The sequence below is a fragment of the Sceloporus occidentalis genome, unplaced genomic scaffold (genome assembly GCF_023333645.1).
Source record: "Sceloporus occidentalis isolate IW3139 unplaced genomic scaffold, rSceOcc1.0.p SCAF_2, whole genome shotgun sequence".
Taxonomy (NCBI): Eukaryota; Metazoa; Chordata; class Lepidosauria; order Squamata; family Phrynosomatidae; genus Sceloporus; species Sceloporus occidentalis.
The window spans coordinates 234179880-234200517 of record NW_028316982.1 but is presented as its reverse complement, the minus strand read 5'-3'; the positions used below and the strand labels follow the sequence as shown (position 1 = coordinate 234200517).

The following is a 20638-nucleotide window of genomic DNA, read 5'->3' as shown; positions in this document are numbered from 1 at the left end:
TCTTCATTGTCTAGGCTGAAGTTGTGTAAATTCTCCAAGGTCATTATATTTGTTTTCTATATGTTCAACAGTAAGCCCACCTTTGCACTTTCTTCCCTGATCTTTCTTAGCAGCTGTTCCAGGTCTTTGAAGTTTTCTGCTAGTGTTATAGTGTTGTCTGTGTATCTTACATTATTATTCCTCCCTCCTATTTTCACTTCTTTTTCTGTGTCCAAGCCTGCTTGGCATAGGATGGCATCTATCACTTTGGAGGACGAGCAAGTAAATGTACCTCTGATGTTGTGGGTAATGCTATTGGTCCCTGTAATATTGCTGCCAGTGTAGATGTGGGCACAGAGTTAGCATCTGGATTTATGGCATCTGGGTTTATTTCTCACCCTTCCTTCCTCCTTTTAAATTCAATATCTTATTATTGCTCACCAGTAAGACAATAGTAATGTTTACAGCTGTGGGGCTGTAGGGGAACTACTTTCCTTGTTGTATCCCTATCACAAATGCTTCTGAAAGCAAACATCTGATGGAAATGAGGCAATGATACTATCCCCTCAATAATGTATTGCTGCTCCTGAGATTATCCTCAGAGCAGATAAATTTCACTAAAAAGACATTTGGCCATAAGTGGCACATTGTTCTAGCCTACAGCCCCTCCAGGGTAACTTCTTTCTTCTGAGTACCTCATCAAGTAATCTAATCCTACTGTCACCAGTCTTTATGGATTGGTTTCTGTTATGTTTAAATACTTTCATAGTCACTATCTCCTAGGAAAAAGGACTGCATCAAAGAAATAGCAGGGGAACAGTCACTAGTGAGTCATCGTTGGAAGGAAGGATGCTTACAGAATACAGGTATAAATAGTTGGGCACATTAATATACATTTATATGATACAACGGTAACATATTTATTGGAAGCATTTGAGAGGATGCAATGTATTATATAAATCCAATCGTGTTTCTCAAGTCCAATCTTCAAGTCCTTTTTGATGTTAAAATTATGCCTATACAGAAGCTGTGTTTTTAATTCACTGTTTTTTCTGTCATAATGCTTCTGTGTTCTCAGTACAGTGAGAAGTGGCCAAACCAAGACCGTGTACAGAAAAGTGATTTTCCGAAGTTATCAGGATGACACTTTCAGGATACCTAGTACTGGAGGGGAATATGAAGAGCACCTTGGCATCCTTGGGCCTGTCATTAGAGCAGAGGTTGATGATGTCATCCAGGTAAACCCATATTCCTGAAATTTAAAGGACTGGGGATTACAGATTTTAAAGACCAACTTCAAAACTGAGAAATGTGTAAACTTCAGAGAATAGGTTTCATTTTGGTTTGAATGTACTGAAAATATAAGAATATTTAAAATGTTCTGTATCTTACAGTTAAATTCTGGAGTGGAAATTATTTATACAGGTGGGATCTACTGGAAAACCCTGTGATGTGGATGGTGCCCCTGTTCAGAATGCTAATCTTATAATCTAATCTGAGTTCAAATTTTCACCATGGTAACCCTGTGGCTCAAAGGATAAAGGGTGCCATTGGAAAAGATAAATCACTTGACAAAGATAAACTACTTTGTCTGGCAGCATGTAAGCAATCGTTTAAGAAATGTTAATGAATCTATTTCCTCTTTCTTCTTTTTCTTTTTTTAAAGTTTAAGCTTAAGTAATACAGATGTATAGCTATATATGCGTTTTGTTTTGGAAAGCCACCACATGTTTCAATGCTGAAGAAAAGCTGTATTAAAAAAAAAAGGGGGGGGGGGAATAAAATCTGAAGCCAGCACAGTTCCACAAAGTTTTAAAGTTTTGGAGAGGGATTCTCCATTGGAATCATCTCTGCTGATCACTATCCCTCCTGTTCTTTAGGTTCAGTTTAAAAATATGGCAACCAGATCATATTCTCTTCATGCCCATGGACTTTACTATGAGAAATCATCTGAAGGCAGAAGTTATGATGATCATTCTCCAGAATGGTTCAAAACAGATGATGCAATCAGGCCAAATGAAACCTATACATATGTATGGCATGCAAACAAACGGTCAGGTCCTGCAGAAGATCAGAGAGTATGTAAATCCTGGGCATATTACTCTGCTGTAAACCCGGTAAGACAGATGTTATACCAAAAACACATTATACTTTTTTCTTTAAAAGAAAACTTAATGAATAATATATTGCTTAATTTGTATTCCAGCCTTATATGGTTTCTGATGTTCAGATATATGTTATATTTGAAATACTCTACATATGAAACAGGAATTTTTAAAAAAATAGAGTATGCTATAACTTCTGTGAACTTTTACTAATGTATCCCCACCAATGTGAATTGGACAGACATTTTCAGATAAATTACTTTTAATATTTGCAGTTTGTTTATCAAGGAAGCTAGTTTGGGGAATTTCTTTTCCTGTTGTTAATTCTTTTGCAGGAGAAAGATATTCAATCAGGCTTGATTGGGCCAATCTTGATCTGTCAAAAAGGAATGCTTGATGAGTACAACAGGCCAAAAGACATGCGGGAGTTTGTCCTCTCCTTTATGGTCTTTGATGAAGAGAAAAGCTGGTACTTCGATAAATATGGCAAAAGGACTCAGGCTGAGAGACCCTCTGGAGCCAAACAGAGACATGTCTTTCCTGGTATAGATGTTTTCCTTCCTCCTCTAAAGGGTGCTAGTGATGGCAAATAATTGTAATGAACAAAAACAAAAATGGTTATTTGTAAAGCTGACCTTCTGCAGACTTTTTCTCTGTGAGTGATTCCTTACCACTTTGCAGAGGGCAGAGAGCATATACTGGCTGGAATCCTGTTGGTTTGTCCCAAATAGAGTAGAGTCGCTGTTGAAAGGCTCTTCCAGCAGGCCTTTCCTGAGTAGTTCTCCGGCTATCGGAAGGAAAATCTAACTGCTGACCTCTGACTTCACCACAGTTATTGTATTTTTTTTAAAGTATGTTTTATGTTTTTAATTCCACATTGTTTAATTGTATTGGGGGGGGGGTTTGAGGGTTCAGACTGTATATTTTAACCTTGTAAGCCGGCCCAATTGCTTCTTGTACAGAGATGGGATATAAATATTATTATTATTATTATTATTATTATTATTATTATAACTAAGATTTAGGGAAATCCAGCTGATTCAGTGGGTTTATTCTAATATCACTTCATTGCAGCGGGTATATTTTATGGCTGATGTACAAATGGAAAAACTACATGATGAGGAATTTATGATTTGGGCTAATCATGGTTTTGTGGAAGGTGTATCCAGCAACTCACCTGAATTTAGTATCACTAGATATACAGTACCTGTAGTTAATATTGTACATTATATGGCAACCGATAAGCAATAAGAGCTTCCTTAAGGTCTTTTCATAAGCAAGAATATGAACATCTGCAAAGCACTGGAATATGTTGCCAGGGGCACCATACAAATTATAACATGGCAGTGAATTTAGAGTGTGAGTACATCATTCAGGTGTTTGACAGCTTTATGTATTTGCTGGCCATGTGTGCAGACACAGCTTTAATCTTTTAAAAATCAGGGTTTTTTTTAATTGCTTATATCCTTCCAGTTCTAAAAACTAGAATTAGAAACTCTTTAAAATGTAGAACTCATCTTCTAATTAATATATATATTAATGGGGACTGCGGATGCAGTTGGGATGATTATATGTTTTATGAAGGATGATGATTATTTTTGTATTAATTCTTTAAATCCAGTCTACAGTGGATGCTTATGAATGGGGGCATTTTTTTAAAAATCCTTTATTACAAACATTCATTCTGATTATCTAATTGCTGGTTAGCTCTAATAGAAAGACAGACCATACTAGGTGAACCAAAGAAAGAGGTTATCACTAATTCCCACAGGGTCCAGGTTACTATTCTACATGCATTTTTAATCTGATTTCTTCTCTGAATATACTATTTCATTTAACAAATTGAATTGGACAAAGGATATATTTTAAATGTGGAGTCGAAAGCTTTCATGGCCAGCATCCATAGTTTTTTGTGGGGGTTTTGGGCTCCTTTCCAGGCAAGCATTCTCTAAAGATGCCAGCCACAGATGCTGGCGAAACGTCAGGAAAAAACTCTTCTAGAACATGGCCACAGAGCCCGAAAAACCCACAAAAAATGATATATTTTCAGTTTGTTTAAATCTCTGATCAACTTCTCTTTTTAGGCATAAATGGGATCTCTTATCAACTGCAAGGATTGCGGATGTATATGGGTGAAGAGGTCCACTGGCATTTGCTAAACATGGGGGGCCCCAAAGACATTCATGTAATTCACTTTCATGGTCAAACATTCATGGAGCAAGGAATGGAAGATCATCAGCTTGGTGTCTACCCTCTTCTTCCTGGTAAATATAATCAGATCCATTTTCTGCAAGCCTGAAATGACTTCATAGATATCTAAATTATCACATTTTTACAGTGTTTAGAACATTAGATTTGAAAATTAATTTAAGAAAGTTAGATGTCAGGAAAAAAACTAATTGTTTAAAATATTAATTTCCAGGTTGCAGGATTTAAAGAGAATGGCACTACCACTGTTACCAATGACGCTAATGCCGCTTTTTAAAATTGAAAAGTGGCCATTTTCTCTTTTTAAAGTTGCCTTCCTCCTGTCTGGAATTTTTTATTTAGATGGACTACAGAGCACTTAATATAATTGTTGTCTGGGAATGGTAAAGGTTCAGCACATCTGGGAACTGTTAGGCTAGAGAAAGGTGTCCTAAAGAATGACATCACATCTTACAACTTGTTCAGTAATACTTTGTTATTGAACTATTGTATGTACCCATGTATACGTCTAGAAAATTGACCCAAAGAAACTGAGGCCCAAAGCACACTGCAGAAATAATCCAGTTTGAGACTGCTTTGACTGCCCTGGCTCAGTGCTACGGAATTCTGGGAACTGTGGTTTTGTGAGACATTTAGCCTTCTCTGTCAGAGAGCTCTGGTGCCAAATTTCCAGGATTTCCTTGCACTGAGCCAGGGCAGTTAAAGTGGTCTCAGACTGGATTATTTCTGCAGTATGTTTTGGACCTGAGTCAATTTATCCTGGGTTGATGTAAGTACTCTACTTTAACTCATTTTTAAAAAGGAACCATCCTCTGGTGAAGGGCAACAGTGTAGTCTGTCCTGGAAGCACTGACACTCCTCCACCTCTAGTTCCTTGCATGTGCAGCTGAAAGTGGCTGTCTCCATAGATCAGGTAGTGTTTGTGTTGTAGAAATATTATTAACGAATAACTAGAACTGAAGATTGATTCAGGATTTGCTACTTTGCCTGTCATTATTATATTACTGTAACAACAAAAATGTGAAAATGACTTTTTAGATGTGTGCATTTTCTGTGTTTCATGCCTTCAAGTCGTCAGTTAACGTATGGTGACATCATAAATTTCATTTGATTTTCTTAGGTAAGGAATACTCAGAGATAGTTTTGCCAGTTCCTTCTTCTGAAATATAGCCTACAACACCTGCTATTCACTGGTGGTTTGTTGCAAAACTATTGTTCCCTCTATTGGCCTTCTGAAATGTATTGGCTAACTTCCTTCTCTGTTTATTTAACCGAGTTCTCCAACTGACTGTGTAGAAAGAATAAAGAACAGAAAGAAAGAAGTTACTGACATGTTATTATGTAGTTCAGGATTTAAATTCTGTTCCATTCGTATATACAGTACTAACCTTAATATCATTCATATATACAAAAGTGCACACATAGTGGTAAATACAGAATGAGGAGTTAGAGCTCCCGAAGGTTGTGGGATTTTGCCTCTCCCTCACAAGTCAAGGTGCATTATATCCTCTTTTTTGGCACCTGAGGCATAAAATCCTGTAAGAGCTGCTTACAGTAAATCAACTAGAATAAGACTAATAATAATAACAAAATACATGTAAAACATTAATAATTTGCTTCTTTTTGATATCACTTAAATTATATTGTCCAAAGTAAGTGGCTCATTCTGCCTGATGATAGCTATACACTGAATTCCTGCTGTGTGCATCATGCTAACACTTGCTATAAATCCTTTTTGAAAGTCCACTTTTAAAAGCAAGGTTTCTGATGTAACCTCTTGATCTTTGTTTCAAATGGTAACTGAATTTTTCCACATTAATTCTTCCCTTTAATTTACTATTCCTTGTTGTCTCCCCTGTTTTTCTTGTGTGAATTGGGAGATCCTAGAGGGCAGATATTATCTACCCGCCACATCAAGCTCCATAAAGTGCCACAGGTGCTAATAGTGGAAATTGGTTGCTCTAGTGTAAGGATGATGGTGAAACTGATCCAGGATTTATTCCAAAATTTTAAAGAAACTATTCAAGGTGCTGAACCATATCCACAGGTAGATTCAGCACATTGGACAGTTCAGTTAAAATCCAGTCTAAATCTTGGTGCTCTTTCATCACTACACTGAAACTGGAGCCACTAGCCTCCATCCCTGAGAACAACAGCAATAATAGATAAAAATAAATATTTAAGATGGATGGATAAATGGTCAGATGCTAGGAAGCACATGCTCATAGGGGCATTCGGGAAGTTTTCACAACACTCTCTTGACAGCAATAATGGCTTCTCTTTGGCCCAGTGATTTCTCATGTTTGCCAGCACTTTGTGCCTGATGTCTCATTCCTACTAAGGCAGGATGATTTGAAAACAACAACAACCCTAATATGCTACCCTGTTTATTACCTGGCCACATCAATCCATCTTCTGCAATTTAAACACATCAATGATGTGCATATATTTCCTTTTTGCTTTCAAGGTACATTTACTACTGTTGAAATGACACCATCAAGAGCTGGCAAATGGCTTTTAGAAACAGAAGTTGGTGAATATCAGGAAGCAGGAATGCAAGCCCTTTTTTCCATTATAGATAAAGGTAACTGAGTTTTATTAATCTTATCAAATGTGTAAACTTCATAGCATGGCTAGCAGGTGTGTCTGAGTTCACTCATTCCCTCAGCGTGTAAGTAGCATGTGGGTGTAACAGTCAGTACAGACCCTGATCGATGGGATTTCTAGGGAAAGTGGGGCCTTGGCTGTTATTTTAATATAAATACAATCTATCCTATACATTCAGGTCCTCTAGGGGACATTTACTTCAACCGGCCAGGACTAGACTGGCAGCTGTCACCCAGAGGACCTTTTCATGGGCCAGCCCTAGACTGTGGAATAACCTGCCTGGAGGGATTCAACAGCTAAACATCCTGTCTGAATTCAAAACAGTATTAAAACAGCCCTACTCAGCTGATCTTAAACTATGAATTTTAAATAGGTAGATTTTAAATTTATATCTGAATGATTTTAATGTGTAATGGTTGTCTTAGGCAGCCTCTGCACTGCAAAAAAAATCAGATTTGATACCACTTTAATTTCTGTGGCTCAATGCTATGGAATTCTAGGAAATGTAGTTCCCAGAATTCCATAGCATTGAGCCACAGCAGTTAAAGTGGTGTCAAACTGGATTATTTCTGCAGTGCGGATGCAGGCTCTATCTTCAATGTTTTTATGTGTTTAATTACGTTTTGTATTTTAATCTATGTTGTACCCTGCCTCAAGGCTTGGGGAGAGACAGGTAAGAAATAATTATTTTTATTTTTATGATGATTTCCACCCTTTTTTAATGCTCATTTTCACCCTTTCCCTCCCAGTCTTAGCATGTATAGGATACAGCACCTTTTCAGTGGGATATCCCCCCTTCACTCCCACCAACTGAAATTAGACTATAAGATTGTTCTATCTATTCTCATAATTTAATCATGGACCAAAAAAGGTTTTATCTCCCCCTACAGAGTGTAAGTTACCTATGGGTCTGGAAAGTGGCATTATACAAGATTCGCAAATCAGTGCTTCCGGTCACACAGGTGAGTTGAATTTGTCAGAGCTAAGGATTGTGAGACTTCTAGCCTTCAACAGATCTAGCTTTCTGTAGATCATTAAAATGAGTACCCAGCTTGTTGGGGGCAATTAGCTTACACTTTGTAAACTGCTTAGTACATCAGTAAGCAGTATAGAAATGTACTTGCTGCTAGCCTCTAGTACTCCATCCACTGCACACAATACTGGTGCTTTAATGAAAGCTCCTTTTCTGCAGAGAGTATTTAATGTAATCCAATATTTTCATTTCTCATGTTTCATTAGGGAATGCAGTCATTCACACCACCAAAATTGAGAGAACAATGCAAATGTTTTTAGGCCTTTCTAGATACACAGTCTAGCATGCAAAGTTTAATTTATTCATTTTGATTTGGTATGGATGACACACTAGAGCAATTCTTCTGCTTTTCAGTTACTACTTGTTTATAATTGATAATTAGTAGCCAATAGTATTTAAATAATAATAATAATAATAATAATAATAATAATAATACTTTTATTTATATCTTGCCTCTCAGTCAATGACAATCAAGGAGGCTTACTAAGTTAAAAATTACATATAATCCCATATCCCAATGTCCCACCCTCTCCTAAAACATCAGTTAAACAATTAATAATTTAAAAACATACAATTAAAATAACAAATCAGTGAATAGGCTATAGTGAGTTCAGAGGAGTGGTGAATTCAGATTGGTGGCCAGGTTATTTAATATTTTGTCAAGTCTTTTTGTCATGAAACAAGAATCCACAGTACAAGCTTTTGGTTCCATCTAAAATGGAAATAAGCAAGCAAATAATGACATCAAGAACCAAGACAAAAGCCCCTCCATAATTTCCATCTTTTCTTTTACAAGAAACTTCTGTTCACTTCTCTCTAGGTTACTGGGAGCCTAAACTAGCAAGATTAAACAACGCTGGAAAGTACAATGCTTGGAGCACTGAGAAGATGAAAAATGAACACCCTTGGATTCAGGTATATTATGCTCTGAGAAATCAACAAGTGTGTGTTGTGTGTATAGATTTAAAATCACTTGTTTTTTCAAAAGCATAGGAAAAAATATTTTTGGATTGTTGTACAAGAGGCTGTAGGCTCAAGGTGCAATGGCAACATGTCAGGGCCTCTCAGTTAAAATTATGATCTGAGAAATAGGCTCCTTGTGTGTGGCATGAATAGCCAGCCCATCAAGACACGGAGGGGTTGACTGGGGGCTTATGATATATTTACTTTAGGGGTTTCAGTTTTAGATTGTTGGATTCAAAAAGAAATATTTGGGCTTATTATGCTTTGGGGAGATTTTTGCCATTTCCTTAAGTGTATCAGAGCCAGTCACAAGTAGAAATGACACAATTAAACAGAATTTCGAGCATTTTTCTAAGCTAGTCTATGCAACACCATATTAGTTTCTCTGTCCCCTTCAATACAGAGTTGCTGTGACTAAATATTCTATTACAGATGGATGACTGCCATGTTTAGGGTTGGGGTATTACAATAAGATACACATACACAAACTCTCTCGCATATTTATGCAAATCCAAAGACCTCTGGGAGGTAGTCTGGGAGGTTGTGTATCCTTCCAGTCTTGCTCAAATCATTTGAAGCTAAATGCTCAGAAAAAATCAGTTTGTCTTTCCTTGTGGTCTTTTCTGGATTAGAATACGAAGGTTAGTTGGGGTGTGTGAATAGTTTGTCTTAGCCAGGTGTGTTAGCCACCAAGTACAGCTCGCCATCACTTCTTGTATAAGTTTATAACTAAGGTTCACAAGATGCTTGAAAAGCCGCCAGTGTTGTCTGCTTTCTTAAAACTAGAAGGTTGGACCCAAGGATGACCATGACTCCATCCTTATAGTTAACAGGCCTTTCTTTGAAGGACAGTTGGAGCACAATCCTCTCTTGAAGGCACCCTGTATTTGAAAAGCCAGCCAGCCCAGGGCCAGTTAAAGATAAAGAATAATAAGAAGTGAGAGCAGCAGCTTTGAAGTTGCCTATTGACAGCAGACAGAGAGTTATCATACAGACTGTGTGGTCACAGTTTTCCCACTATCATGGGATGTATTTCTATTTAAAATACAGAAAGGATCTTTAGCATTACAACAAGATACATATGCGCACACACTCTAGCATATTTATGCAAATCGGTGGCCTCTTTTTTAGTAATGTATTTTCACCTTTATGGCAATTGTGCTTGCTTCAGCAGCACATATACTAAAATTTATGGCAATTTCACATTTATGGCATTTTGAATGCCTAAAGAAAAAAACATACTCCCCCTGCAGTGATATTTGTGCTGATATAACAGGCCTGAAAATCATACAGTGGTCTTTAAACAACAACTAAAAAAGTGATGCTCAGCTTATTTTGCTTGCTTGTTTCATCTCTGCTAAAAGGTCTTTATGTACTTCTACAAGTCACTGTATTCAACAATACAATGAAATCATGCGATGTTTTGGATGCCAAATGTTTCTGCAGCTCTCCCCAACCCATGTGAGACTCTTTGTTTTCTTTATATGCTCCCATGCACTCTGGCACAGATTTTGGGTTTGTGTAAGGCGACTGCATAAGGAGAGGAAAACCTGATGCATCAGTAAACAGCTCCTTACATGACATTGGTTTTTGCCTAAGAAACCTACCTATTCTATTGCTAATTAATCAAAGTTGATAGACTGAACCCAGGAATGTAGGAATCATTTTTTTTAAGGCTGAATTCAGTATTTTTCTCAGTGATCTAGAGGCCCTTTCTCCAAAGAGTGAGAACTATAAGAACAGAATGTTACACTGAACAGTCCTTTGATTTGATCAAGTGGGGCACCCTCTGCATTTGTAAGAGGTACCTTTTGTGATGAAAGCCATAAAAATGGAAACCCACACTTATAGATTCCATATTCCCAATGTGGACTTGAAATCATGATTATTTGAAAGCAGGAGACTCAGATAGGAAATGGATGACTCTTTTGTCTTGTGTTTAAAATAAAGATAAGAAGGAAACTTTCTGGCTGATTTACAAATGTTAATTAAGAAATTCTGTTTAAGTGACAGACTCCTGGTAAACATCCAAAAAATTGCTATTGACTGAATTTGACGTACTGTATGTTTTGATAAACAGATTAGAACAAACATAGCCATCTCTCAGGGACAGCCCAAAGGTGTTAATGAATGGTAGACAGACAGTATGTGATTTGATCTATGATGTTGTCAAGCTGGAAAAAGGTATAAAAGCTAGACTCCATTCAGGATCACATTTTGCATCATCAAAAGTGGACCTATTTCTACAGAAATAAACTGATTTTCTACATCTTGCTCTTGTTGCTTTTGCTAATTGGATGACCGATCTCTTGTAACACCTTTTATAGACTAAACTGACATTAACGTGACCAAAGGAAGAGCAGCTTGCCTTCTTTTCTGTAACTCCAAATTGGACTGTAGTCTGAATTTCACTTGCAGAGTGGGAAATATTTGCTTTTATTTCCCAGGTCTGAGTCTGGGGAGTATATGAAATGAAAAGAATCTGGACAGCTACCAGCTGGAGATCCTGAATGGGGGCAGGGGTTGATGGCCCATGAGGCCTCTTCCAATTCTATGAAAAGTACTTCTGAAAGTAAAAAAGCAAGTTTGTATAATGTAGCCTTGGCAGCTTGCTGCTCAAGCTATGCATTTCTGAGTGAAAAGATGATTAAAATGACACCATACAGCTCTAATCTTAAACTTACAGAAGAAGGTGTTTATAACAGTTATTTCTTTAAGAAAAACATTGTTAGTGTTTTACTTTGTTGTTGGTTCTCTAGATAAACCATTGAAACTATTAACGAACCATGATATAGAAATATTTTAAATGGAATAAATAGTGAATAATAATAATAATAATAATAATAATAATAATAATTTGTATACCGCCCTCTGGCAAACCAATCCGGGCGGTTAACAACAGTAAAATATAAAATGTGAGAATTAAAAACCCTTTATCCCTCCCCCCCTTAAGACAGTATTAAATAGTATAACATATTAAAAACACAATATCAAACATAAAAACAGCAATTACAACTAAAAACCCTGATATCCCTCTGTTGATCCTCAACCATCACTAAGATGGGGCCACAGGAGGAATGAGGGAATCAGGGAACCTGGGAACCTGGGCCGGGATGGTTAATCTGGAAAGGCCTGCCGGAAGAGATCCGTCTTGACCGCTTTTTTAAAGCTGTCTAATGATGTTATTTGACGGATCTCATCCGGCAGGTTGTTCCAGAGTTTGGGGGCGACAGCAGAGAACGACCTCTGGGAGGTCGCTGCAAGCCTAGATTTTAAAGGCTGTAGTAAGTTCTAAATAATACCTTGCTTCAACCTTCCTTGAGAAAGGAAATATTACTAAGGAAAGAATATTAGGATATTTCATCCTTTTTGGGCAATATTGTTATTTGCTAGCAATTCAAAATTGACTGATGGCAGCCTGCATGTGAATGAGAGACCTCCAAGAGCCTTGGTCATCAACTGCCCTGCTCAGGACTGTCAGCCTCAGGGCCATGGATTCCTTGATTGAATCAATCCACCTTAGTGCTGTCTTTCTCTTTTCCTACTGTCTTCCACTTTACTGAGTATTAAATGATTTCTTGCATGGCTAGGGTTGCCATAATGGAGGACCTCCAAACCGGGACAAATGTAGGACAAGGTTTGAAAATGTAGGACATTTTTTTAAAAAAAATTCCTGGCTAGGAAATTTAAAAAAAAAGTCCTAGATTTTTAAACCTTCTCCTCCTCCTCCTCCTCCTCCCGGCCTGGGAGGGAGCCTAGCCCTGCTCCCAGGCCGGGAAGGGCGGGGGGAAGCTTGGCATCGCAGCGATCGCCGCGGTGCCAGGCTTCCTCCTCCTCCTCCCGGCCTGGGAGAGAGCCTAGCCCTGCTCCCAGGCCGGGAAGGGCGGGGGGAAGCTTGGCATCGCGGCCATCGCCGCGATGAGAGCAGTCTCCGCTTCCTCCCCGGCTTAGGAGGAAGCCTGGGCCTGGCTCCCAGGCCGGGAAGGAGGCAGAGGCCGGCTCCCATCGCAGCGATTGCCACGGTGGGAAGCGGCCTTCTCCTCCTCCCGGCCTGGGAAGAAGCCTCGGCCGGCTCCGGAAGGAGGCAGGGGCCGCCCCTCATCGCGGCGATCGCCCCGGTGGGAAGCGGCCTCCTCCTCTCTGGCCTTGCGGAGGCCTTGGAGGACCCTGCGGCCGGAGCTCCGACCGCGGAGCTGCCTCGAAGGCCTCGCTGGGGCCCGGGAGGGAGCATCTCTGCGGCTGGAGCTCCAACCGCGGAGAGCCTTCCCAGGCCTCAGCAAGGCCTTGGAGCTGCCGCGAGGCCTGAGGTGGCCGCGGTGGGCGGGGCCGTCCTGGTTTGGGCGCCAAACCGGACCGGGACCGGGTTGGCACCGCCCAAACCGGGATTGTCCCGCCCCCCGGCGGGATATGGCAACCCTATGCATGGCCCTACCGTTCTGGTTTTGCAATTTCACTTTAAAGATATTGCACTCACAACTCAAACATACAAATATAACATACATATTTATTTGGCTGCAGTTGCTGTTGCTGTTGTGTGCCTTCAAGTCATTTCTGACTTGTAGCGATCCTAAGGTGAACTTATCATGGGATTTTTCTGACAAGATTTGTTCAGAGGAGGTTTGTCATTGCCTTCCCCTGAGGCTGAGAGAATGTGACTTGCCCAAGGTCATCCAGTAGGTTTCATGGCTGACCTGGGAATTGAACTCTGGTCTCCAGGGTCATAGTGCACTGCTCAAACCACTATGCCACACTGGCTCTTGTAACAAAATGATGGACCTTTGTTTTAATCCATGTATGTTCTTAAATTGTAACCACAGCAGTTTTTCTCTAGAGTATGATAGTGAATGTGCCTGTATTAAAATAAATAAATAAACTGGTTGTTTTTGAATCCATTACTTTCTTTCTCTATAGGTGAACCTACAAAAGCAGGTTATAATCACAGGCATTCAGACTCAGGGAGCCATGCAGTTACTGAAACACATGTATACAACAGAATATTTTATTACCTACAGTAAGGATGGCAGAAAGTGGACTGCTTTTAAAGGAGACCGCAGAGGGACACAGAAGGTCTGTATATCCACTGTATATTAAATGCACATGTGTTTTTGTATTCTGTTTAAAAAATATAGTTACACAGATAATTAAAAATTGTCTAATAGGAAAGATATTTAATTGGAAATAATAAAGAAACAGAAATACTTTAAGCGTGGGATTTTATACAGTGCTTACAACTAATCAGCAACCATATCATGAAAAGACTCCTCTATATGGACAAGTGCATTGGGAGGTTCCAGTACTATTTGTTGCTGTAGTTTTCATTAAAAGAAGAAAGAAATCCAAATGACATTTCTTTTGTCCCACACTATTTTGTGATAGTTCCTAGCACCAGCTGCAACATTTTATCCCCACCTTCAAGTAGGTTTGTTTTTAATTCCAAGACATGTTGGAACAAAAAACTATCCTTTGCATTTCTCTTTTAAATTTTTTTACAGCTATAGTGCATTGGTGAAATGTTTCTTTTTGACAATAGCATTATATCTCTAAATTAAAAAAAAAAATCAGAGAGGAGAAATATACTTTTTACACCATAGAACCACCTCATCAATGTATGTCCTAATGTTTTTTTTAAAAAAACCCTTTGAAAAGACCCTATTGCAGTTGTAATCTCCCTCCTCAAATAATAAATATGCATATTACCTTTGAATGAAGTTTGTGCAGATCAGTAGCTATACAAACTGTACAGCATGTCTATTATGATGTATATAAGCATCTAATATTTTAGAGAGATGGCATAAAAAGGTAACAAGGATTATGCTTCCCCCCTATTGTATGTAATCCTACAAAGTATGTTACTATGTTATGTAAATGTGAACACTAAACATATGCTTTCATATAATGGGAGATCACTTTGATGTGAAACCATTTTTCTGTGCATGTAGCCAATGTGGGGTTTACATGCGTATTCCCATTCATACTAGTATGCCCACCAGGGCTCCACAGAACTGACTGGGTGTATCTTCTGATGCACATCCCAATCTAGAACCATGAGTTAGTACAGTGTAATTCTAGCCTGTTACTAGAACTGAGTTCACTTTTCCTTGTATGAGTAATAAAAAATTGTATAGAAATTGTCAGCGTTTGTGTAAGTAATATGAGAAACGTATTTGAAGTTTTACCCTAATGATAAAAACAAATGAACACTTTGTATCCAATTAAATACCTCTTTTTTCCCTTTAGCTTTTTGAAGGCAATTCAGATGCACATGGAATAAAGGAAAATCGTCTTGATCCTCCTATTGTTGCTAGGTATGTTAGGATTTATCCAAACAAGTTCTACAACAGACCAACCCTTCGTATGGAACTTTTTGGTTGTGAAACAGAAGGTGAGACATGAATACTACTGTTAACTAGGTAGGGTGGAAATTCTCATTTTGGGGGTCAAAATATTGAAAACATGCCACAATGGGTACACAGAGTCAGTATTTAGATTTGATGACTGAATTTGCATCTGCTATATTTTGTATACTTATAACTTGACAAGAAAATTTAATATGGCATTATCTTTAGGACCCCATGCTTCTTTAGACTAATCTGTATCTCCCAGTTGGTTGGAACTAGAATGTATAGAATAGATGTATTTAAATGAGACTGTTTAATCGTGAGTAGCCTGTCCCATTGGTTTTAATAGTGTACCATAAGCATGATTGACTTGTCCCTTATATCTCAATGGGTCTAATGTAAACTCTGTTCAGTCTGGATCCAATCCACTCTCATATTCCCTTGTTTCCCAATGAATTGCCCCAAACATTCTTATCCTATATACTTTTCCATCCGGTTCAATGTTCTTTGGTGTCTAATTTCTATATGCAGAATCTGTAACTTTCTAGGAGTCATTAGACTTCAGTTTCCATTAGCTCCTACTAGCACGGCCAGCAGTGGCTGGGACTGGAGTTTAACAATATCTGGAAGACTACAGGTACCCCATCCAAATGACTTTGCTGCTTAGGAGTTGTAATAGTGGTGTGTTAATTTTGACTTGACAGACTGTTCTATGGCCTTGGGAATGGAAAATGGAGCTATTGAGAATGCACAGATTACAGCCTCTTCTTATAAGAAGACTTGGTGGAGTTCATGGGAGCCATCTCTTGCCCGTCTCAATCTAAAAGGGAGGACAAATGCCTGGCAAGCAAAGGTAAAGACACAGGTCTCCAATAGAAGCTTCTGTGGCTGTTTGTTCCCTGCTCATGGCAACTTTTGCTTTCGTTGTGATTATGCAATTTAAAATTGTTGGCTACAAACAGCAGCCAGCCATGTATAGTCAAAGGCTTTCATGGCCGGCATCCATAGTTTTTTGTGGGTTTTTCAGGCTATGTGGCCATGTTCTAGAAGAGTTTCTTTCTGACGTTTTGCCAGCATCTGTGGCTGGCATCTTCAGAGAAAGATGCCAGCCACAGATGCTGGCGAAATGTCAGAAACTCTGTTAGAACATGGCCACATAGCCCGAAAAACCCGCAAAAAACTAAGCAGCCAGCCAATCTGCAGCTACACTCTTAATGAACCATTCAGTTCATCAGTTCACTAAGAATTTAAATAATCAGAAACAGAGAGAAAAAGTGATTAGGACTATCATGTTGGGCAAAAGTAGTCAAGCACACAAAAATGGCATAGATAAATTGGTCCTTAGTGACAATGCAGTTTACAGTAAGGGTGCAATCATATGGCCCTGTAGATGTTGCTGGACCTCACCATTGGCTTTATTGTCTATGGTTGCTCTGACTTGCAATCCAACAACATTTGGAGGGACATATGATCCCCACCTCTTAGAGTGTAGAACAGGCATATCCACAAGGTCTAAAAGAATGTTATGTAATCTTTCTGTGGTTCAGATATTTGAGTCGTTTTTCATTTATGGCAACCCTAGGGTGAACCTATCATGGGTTTTTTTTTGGCAAGATTTGTTCAGAGGATGTTTGCCATTGCCTTCCCCTGAGGCTGACAGTATGTGATTTGCACAAGGTCACCCAATGGCCAAACGGGGAATTGAACCCTGGTCTCCAGATTTGTAATCCAAAACTCAAACCACTATGTTATGCTGGCTCTCTGCTGTCTTTTGTACTGTGCGATTATTGCATTTATCAAATGGAGCCTGAAAAATGTTAATTTTGTACTTAATGCTTTCCCCCTTGCTCATCATATCTTCATGTCCCCTCTCTGTTTATGACTCTCCTAAAACAGAAAGACATCTTGACCACCAAGTTTCAGTGTCTCTATTTACTTCTGTAGAACTCAGTGAATGATATGTATGTTTATGATATTTACCAGAACTACAGTTAAGAAATGGCACAATAAGATTATTGTGTTTATTAATTCCACAGTCAAACAACAACCAGCAGTGGCTACAGATTGATCTCCTTCAGCCGAAGAAGATAACAGGCATCATAACCCAAGGGGCAAGATCAATGACTACCGAAATGTATGTGAAAACATTTTCCATCCTTTACAGTAATGATGATTCAACATGGAATTCTTATGTGGATGATTCAACTTCTACAGCAAAGGTACAGAAATATTCTATAGAAAATAGTTTATAGAAAAGTTCTATATCTCTCCATTTTCAGTTTTAAAAACTGTCATCCTTCAATAGGTCTTGCTATACCAGGAGGAATCACATTAGTGAAGGATGAATTTGTTCTTTGCTTTCTCTAATGTTCACATTTGTTCAAACATGGGTTCTTTCTGTCTCATTTCCATACCAGGTTGTGATTTATTAAAAAGTCATGAAAATTTATTCACATTTCTGTATAAAATTACTCCTAATATATACTATTTTTGGAAATACTTTTCCCTAATATACATCTTGTGTGAAACCATGTAAACCATTTTTAGTACAATTTTGCTGAGGAACTACAGCATATATTCTCTTCCCCTGCCCTCCCGTCTCTCCATGTGCCCTCAAAAATGGCTTCACATGCCAGAGAGGGCACACGTGCCATAGGTTCACCACCATGGGCCTAATTATTGTAATTCACTTTTTAAAAAAACCCATATGAGTTATTACAGCAGTATAGGAACTAGTAAACACTAGATATGGCTCCTGCTATGTGGAATTAAGCCAGTTTATTTACACCTGTACACAGTGTTCCATTGTCAAGATGGCAATTGTACTTTTACTGTGAGCCTAAATTCTACCCTATTGTCATGTACCTGCCACTGTCAATGCAAGGTTAAGAGAGAGGTGTAGAGGGTGTGTTGTTGTAGCAATGGGACATGGTGGTAGAGCCTTGGAAAAATCTACCCATCAACTTGGGAGAGCCATTGTGAGTCAGAGTAGAGAGGCTACTAACCCATCTTTTAAATACTGACATCATAAGGCAACCTCATAGGTGTATATGAACTTAAATGCATGTATTGTATGCAGTAAACACAGGAAATGTGTGGGCTGTGGATCACATGTAGTCCTTTGTGGCCCTTGAAAGCTCAGAAAAAGTATGAAAAAACACTCCCCCCGAAACCCTGAAATATGCTTACAAGACTGTTTCAGGGGGGATGCCCAAACAGCCAGACCCCTTGTATCACTTCTAGTTAACCGAAATGGTGGGTGTGTTGTTGTGGTATGACATCCTGAAACTCTCAAGTGTGCCCACCCCAGTGAACAGCCATGGAAATTTGAGATGCCCATCCCTTCCCCCAGTCACAGAATTTTTTCAGTACTTACATTTGAAATGCATCCATTAATTCAGCACTCTGAGTAATTAATTATTTTGGGTTTATTGTCAGGTGTTCACCGGAAACATTAACAGCGTTGGACAAGTCAAGCACTATTTTGAGCCACCCATATTTTCCCGGTTTATTCGTGTTGTTCCCAAAACATGGAATCAGAGTATTGCACTTCGGATAGAACTCTTTGGTTGTGATGATTTCTAAGGACTGGTTGCCAGCATATCAAGAAGCCCCAAACTTTAAGGAGGACTCTCTCTGTTTTAAAAGGAAGAGGACCCAGACCGAAATAAAGTGGGGCTTATCATGACTATATTTTGCATATTCATTTTGCACTTTCAACTGTTGATTTCAAACAGCTTTGAAAATGTAATTAAAAGACAAATCAGAGCAATTTATGATTATTAAATAGACAAAGAAGCAATTGTATTTATCATTTTAATCCTGAATATATATATTTTTAAACGTTAACTTCGTTTTCATCTGTTTCTACATTCCTACTATTCAGTTGCAAATCATCAGTTATATTATGTACTTTTGATGCACTTATTTTGTTTCTGAAGTTATGTGAAAAAAATAAACTTTATATTGAAAGTCAGAAATTTCAGCATTTAGAAGAGAGGCATGAATTCTGATAAAAATTGTGCCTCTTTATGACCTTTGTGACCATGCTACCTTTGGAGTGAATCACTGTTATAGGTCTATTTGTGAGGTCCTTTACACTTCTTCGAAGTATGTAATCTACTCATTCTTGGATGGGATTGTGTCAGAAAGTATGATCTCTCTGACAAGCAGGAAATCAGAGCTCACATCCTGTATTTACCAACAAACAGATTGAATAACACTAATGCAACCAGTGCAATTTTTGCTTGCTTGTTAATAGTTATTTTTCATCTTATGTGATAATAACTACTCCTTGAGCAGAACTACATCCTTACTATGTTTCTCGAGCAGATTCAGACGCATCATGGTGCTTACAATGAAAAGTGCGAGGTCCTGGGCTCAGTTTAGCTGGAATCGTCACTCGCTGACCTGAAACTTTTTATTTATGTATTTATTGATTTGCTCACTAAATAAATAATAAATTACAGGGATTCTCATGGTGTCAACAAAATGTAAGAATCGATATTATCATGATACAGTTAAAGCGGTCTTAAACTGGATTATTTCTGCAGTGTGTTTTGGACCCATAACATCCTTGTGTTGTTAATAATGCTATTTGGAAAAGTGGTAAAAACAGAGACAGGATTTTTTTTTCTTGTCAAAGCAAAGCTTGAAAAAACTTTTTAAAAAGTAGGACTTATAACTTCAATTTTATTAAAATATATATTTTCAAAGGGATTAAAAACAGAGCTGGGAAAAGTTTGAGGTTTTTTCTGTTTAGTGCAGAGCTTGGAAAACAATTTCCAAACAGCATCATTTTGTATTTGTTATGCTTTGTTTTATATGCAAATAACACGCTCTGAACAATTTGGCTGACCCTTATTGTATCATGTATAATGAAATCACCAGGGCCTCTTCTGTGATATCAGCAAGTGCCATTCCTATATCTCACGCTTTAGTCCTAAAAATCTCACAGCCTGGGATGCTTCTGATCTGGCATTCCTAATTCTTATGCTGAATCAGGTCACTGGTGGGATGACTGTACTGAAGTCTCAGACTCAGGCTTAGTCATTAGTAGCACAGATGAGGCAAAAGCAGTCTCATGCATGACTTGCTATGACATGTTGAGAGTGTCTGCGACAGTCACTGAAACCATTTTTTCTCTCAAGAGAACTCAAACAAGTTCTGAGAGGTTAAGTCACTCTGCTTTCATCTTTCTTGCAAAACTCAATTGTTCGTGGGATAATGAAGACCTAAATACAGTTGCTAGACACAGCGAGAGAAGATCCACTGAATCAACGTAGATAGTATTCAAATACATAGTTGTGTTAGTCTGGAAAGTCAGTACAAAGGTATCTTGTAGCACCTTTGAGACTAACTGAAGGACAGAAGTTGGTAGCATGAGCGTTTGTAGACTTGATCCA

General features: G+C 38.5%; 1 protein-coding gene across 1 annotated transcript in view; it reads left to right on the top strand.

Moving 5' to 3' along the window:
* The window catches only part of F5 (coagulation factor V), a 47606-nt gene extending 28133 nt beyond the window's left edge, over positions 1-19473 (top strand). Inside the window, exons 14-25 of the mRNA XM_089512438.1 lie at positions 1058-1217; positions 1860-2096; positions 2420-2627; positions 4169-4348; positions 6760-6876; positions 7790-7861; positions 8753-8847; positions 13807-13962; positions 15133-15277; positions 15938-16086; positions 17270-17452; positions 18672-19473. Coding sequence (XP_089368564.1) covers positions 1058-1217; positions 1860-2096; positions 2420-2627; positions 4169-4348; positions 6760-6876; positions 7790-7861; positions 8753-8847; positions 13807-13962; positions 15133-15277; positions 15938-16086; positions 17270-17452; positions 18672-18818 — 1849 coding nt within the window. The 3' untranslated portion in view covers positions 18819-19473. The remainder of the gene's footprint in view (positions 1-1057; positions 1218-1859; positions 2097-2419; positions 2628-4168; positions 4349-6759; positions 6877-7789; positions 7862-8752; positions 8848-13806; positions 13963-15132; positions 15278-15937; positions 16087-17269; positions 17453-18671) is intronic.
* The last annotated feature ends 1165 nt before the right edge of the window (positions 19474-20638 follow it).